At 41.0% G+C, this 4,438-nt stretch overlaps 1 protein-coding gene across 1 annotated transcript in view; it reads left to right on the forward strand.

Annotated features, from left to right (window-relative positions):
* KLHL14 (kelch-like family member 14) overlaps positions 1–4,438 on the forward strand; it is a gene marked incomplete at its 5' end in the record, with an annotated part of 64,360 nt that overhangs the window by 1,408 nt on the left and 58,514 nt on the right. Inside the window, 1 exon segment of the mRNA XM_009331472.1 lies at positions 3,682–3,849. Coding sequence (XP_009329747.1) covers positions 3,682–3,849 — 168 coding nt within the window.

The following is a 4,438-nucleotide window of genomic DNA, read 5'->3' on the forward strand; positions in this document are numbered from 1 at the left end:
CGGTCGCAGCTCTCTCAGCCGTCGTGCCTCGTCCGTGGGGCAAACGTGCGACTGTGGGGCTTCGCCGTGCGTGCCGGGGGCCCGTGCTTTGGGAACCTGTTGTAATTATTTCTTATAGGCCGTATTTACTTATTTTTTTCCCACAATGTTACTCCTTAAGAAGGAGTTGCATCTTCAGGGCGTTTTCAGCTGTAATATCCAAGTCCTAAATCTAATTAATTATTTTCGTAAATAACTGCATTATTTGTGCACAGCCTGGTATTGCTGATGTTCGGGTGATGTCCATATTGTGCGTGGAAACTTGTGACTTCATAGTCCTTACATCTATGACATGTCAGTTATTTTCATTTAATAAGGTAATGAATCATGATGTCAAAGATTGACAATATGAGGTTGGTGTTAGGAACTGAAAGCACAGCATGTAGTTTAATGAGCAGTAAATATACCTGAAATGAAGGGGATATTTATTTTTCTCCTTTTAAAATACGTTTATACTTCATTTCATTCAAAAATGGAAAGAGAATACCATATTCCAAGTACAGTGGCATGGTAGCGCAGAAATCAAAGCACACTTTGTATTATTCAGCTTTTTAACTAATAGGTGGATATTATTAATGACTTAACAGCAGCAAGAAAAACTAGTACATTATTATATATTTCAGATAATACGCACTGTTAGCATTAATGCAGAGGATTCTTCACATCTTCATGTAATAGGTACCCTGATGATTTAACTTTGAAAATGCTGTGGCTTCTTTTATTATCTCTGGGTAGCTCACTCTGTTAGTGTTTTGTCGTGCTTATCACCTTGCTGTCTAACCGATTCTCACTCTGCAATCCTACAGTAAAAAACGAATACCAGCATTTTGCAGTGTAAAGTATTTTTGAGATGCCACTGTTGTAGCCGGTGCGTACCCTTCGCATTTCAATATTCAAAACTGTGGGCTTTCAAAAATGCGAAACCCACCACCTCCTTCTCAGTCGAGATTCTGCACGCCGCCGGGGGCATGCCGGGGCTCGTGTCCTGGTGGATTGCTGAGATACCAGCCGGCTTGGTTCAGTGAAGATACCTTCCAGCTTCACTGGTCCATGTCATTTGAAGGATATGTAGTGGTGTTCTGACCACTGAATGCTTACAAGTGTCATGGATGCTGCAAGAATCTGATACCCCTGGTGCTGGGAGCTGGCTTTCCCTGTAAGCTGGAGCGTACACAAAAGGATCGCACTTTAAGTAGACCTAGATTAGATTCTAAGTTGCGCTTACTTAATGGCTTATGGGCGACTCCAAGGACCACAAATACCACATTTTTTATTTGTAGTAGGTCTGCACGTCTGTGCAGAGAGGGGTATTTCAGAGACCCTTAACTGTAGTGGGTAAAAACGTACCGTCACCTTCTCAACTTTAATGTGTGTTTAATGACAGCGTCGTAACTGGCTTCTCTTCATTGGGTTCTTCGGTGGCGGTGAAATCAGAGCAAAACCGTTTAGATTTCTCTTATTTACAAGCTGGCACTAGAACTTACTCAAAATGTTAAAATGTTGGAGATGTTGAAATGGTCTGTGATACAGAATGCAATTATTATATTTTAATTTTTGGTTTTGGGTGATATTCCTGGGAATTCATAAAGGTCACGAAGGCCCACCTTTGAATCTTAATCACTTTTAAGATTTCATCAGGCTGCCTAAGTGTACAAATGCCGCCTTAAACATGAATGAAGAAACAAAAGAAACATACCCAAGACTATAGAGATTTCCAGACTTGTTCCTGTTACTTATAGTTTCTCTAAAGCTGCAGCGACAGGCTGACATTCATTCAGTAAAATTTTATTTTAAGGGAGAAAATCCGTAAAGTTTCTTAAGTTACTAATTTGCAGAAGGAAATCTTAAAAGTAACTAACAGTTAAGTGCGTGTGCAAGTAGATAAAAATTGTTACACAGAAAAGGACTTTAAAACTTTGGTTACCTTTTCTGTGAGCAATGGTGGCCTTGGTAATTTGGAATTTAAAGTTTAATGAAAGGTCACTCACGAAAGATTCACATGTCTTTAGAAAGAGATTAACTGTTCCTCTTGTGCAGTATAATATATACTGCACAGTACCGTATGGGTTGGTGAGAAATACAAGCGGCACAGTGCAGTAGCCACCTGCTTACTGGGTGTTGAAGAAATTAGGAGAATCGCACTCAGAATTAGAACTTGCCAATAACTTTTCTGCATTTTGAAAGAGAACATTTTTTTTGTAACACGCTACTTAAAAATGTGTACACATACGTACATACATATCCGTACGCGCACTACCACTCTGGAGTACTTTGGAAATGGGGCTACTTGTATTTCTTAAACAAAATGAGTGTAATGGGAAGCTCGAAATACAGTGATTCTCCTCTGAAATGTTACAGTAAAAATAGCACTGGTTGTTTCTTTAAGCTTGTTCTTTATGTGGTAAATCACACGTGCTCGCTTTTCTGACAGACACAAGTTTTTGCTGTTGTCGGGGCTGGAGGAAAACGATTTTGGATCCTAAGACCCAGTCTGCGCACTACGAGCAGAGTTATTTATAAAGTTTGTGCTACAAATGCAGATACTGCAGCGCAAGTGATGCTGGGGCTAGTAGGTACCCAGGATGTCTTTTGTGCCACAGTGAAAAGCGCTGTTTACCTGCAGGGAGAGCAAATTTTTTTTTTTTCATGAAATTTCCTGAGGGAAGGTAACACTTGAACGCCCCCATGCATTTTTGTAAAATTATTTTTCGAAGTACAGCAACTAAACGATCATCGTTTAAAAAGTTGAGGAATGACGTTCCTGACTCGTGAACCTTGCCGTGCACTCTGAGGTTTAGGACTTTACCATGGGGGGTGGGTGTTTTGGCTCTGATCTGGCATTTAATCAGGTGCTCAACTCTAAGTAAGTTAGTAATTCTGTTGACTTTGATCTCCCTTTTTCAGGTTAATGCTGGAGCTTTCTGGCCGATGTGATCCTCACCTACAGTAGGGCCTCAGCACACAAGCCACTGCTAAAGCCTCCTGAGGCACAGTCAGTTTTGACATCAGTAGGAAAAATCCCAGTTGATTTCAGCATGGAGCGGGTTGGGCCCATTATGGTGACCCTGAACGTTAGGCTTAAATGATGTTTGTCTGTCCCTGAGAGACACAGATGACTCTGTGCTGTGTCATGTTTTCTGTAGTTCTGGGAAGAAAACGCATTTAGACAGAGGAATGTTCGTCTTCCAGTTTGTTTGACTCTCGGGACTTCACTAAGAATATTGAGTTGGTTAAAATGTCTCTGTGCTTTATTGTGTAATATAATAATTTTATACAATACATGGTATGTGTTTTCAATTTTTAAAAAGTTCTGGGTTAGAGTATTACTGTGTTGCTGGAAAGAATTTCACTTTTAAAGATGAGTGAGCTAGTGAGAATTATTATTGCTTCCATGTTTACTTGCAACAATGAAAATGGTTAAAAACACATCACTGCTATGAAATGCCTAGCTTTTAACTTTAATTTTGCTTGTGCTAATGCGCAGTATGCTGTAGGCAGAGAATGGAGCACTACAGAAAAATATTTGAATTATGGAGCTTATTATTAAATGTTTTACCTAAATATTGTTGCCTTTTTATAGAACATCGCCATGATTTTATGGTTTCGCTCGCCTGTAACTGTTTACGACGACTTCTGTTCCAGACAGACATGAGAAGATAGGCTGGGTGGGAAGAGGCAGTTACAGCCTGGGAGTTGTTTGTCGGCTGCAGGACGCATGCAGCTCCTCTCGACATCAGTGGTTTGGGCCGGTCAGCTCCTCCCAGGATTTGCCGGCAGAGCAGCAGTTAGACGCCTGTACAGCTGCATCAGGTACCTGAAGGCAGAGGGGAGTGAGGAGAGTAAAGCTGGGAGAGAGGGGGAAATGCAGAAAAAGAAGGGAATTAAGATACTCCAGGGGAGAAACAGGACATAAGTAGCGGAAGGAAGGAAATACAAATGAGGGAAAAGGGGAGAGAAGAACAGTTTTGAAGGGAGAAAAGTGGAAGAACAGGATACCAGACAGGAAAGGAGACAAGCAAAACAAATAAGACCCCGGCAGATAAAAAGAAGAGAGGGAATGAAACAAAAGGAAAAAAACCTAATTCTTGGCAGAAACAGCATCTGTTGTCAAAAACAGCTGAGTATTTCAGTTTCTGGAAAAGCTGTTTCAGATGTGGGGGAGGAAAAATGGACAGGGATCAACCAAGTGACCTGAGGTGGGAAAAGTTGTAGGCAGGAAATATGGAATTAAAGAGTAAAAGAGAAAGGAGGGAGATAAAAAGACAAAGACATAAGAAGGCTAAGCCTGACCGTGCTGTTTTCTGGGTTCAGTGAAGTCCCAGCACGTACAGACCCAGCTGTTTTTCCATACTTTTATTCCCTGGACTACTAGACCTTGGGGAGATTAGAAGTGCAAATT

The sequence above is a fragment of the Pygoscelis adeliae genome, unplaced genomic scaffold (genome assembly GCF_000699105.1).
Source record: "Pygoscelis adeliae isolate BGI_AS28 unplaced genomic scaffold, ASM69910v1 Scaffold108, whole genome shotgun sequence".
Taxonomy (NCBI): Eukaryota; Metazoa; Chordata; class Aves; order Sphenisciformes; family Spheniscidae; genus Pygoscelis; species Pygoscelis adeliae.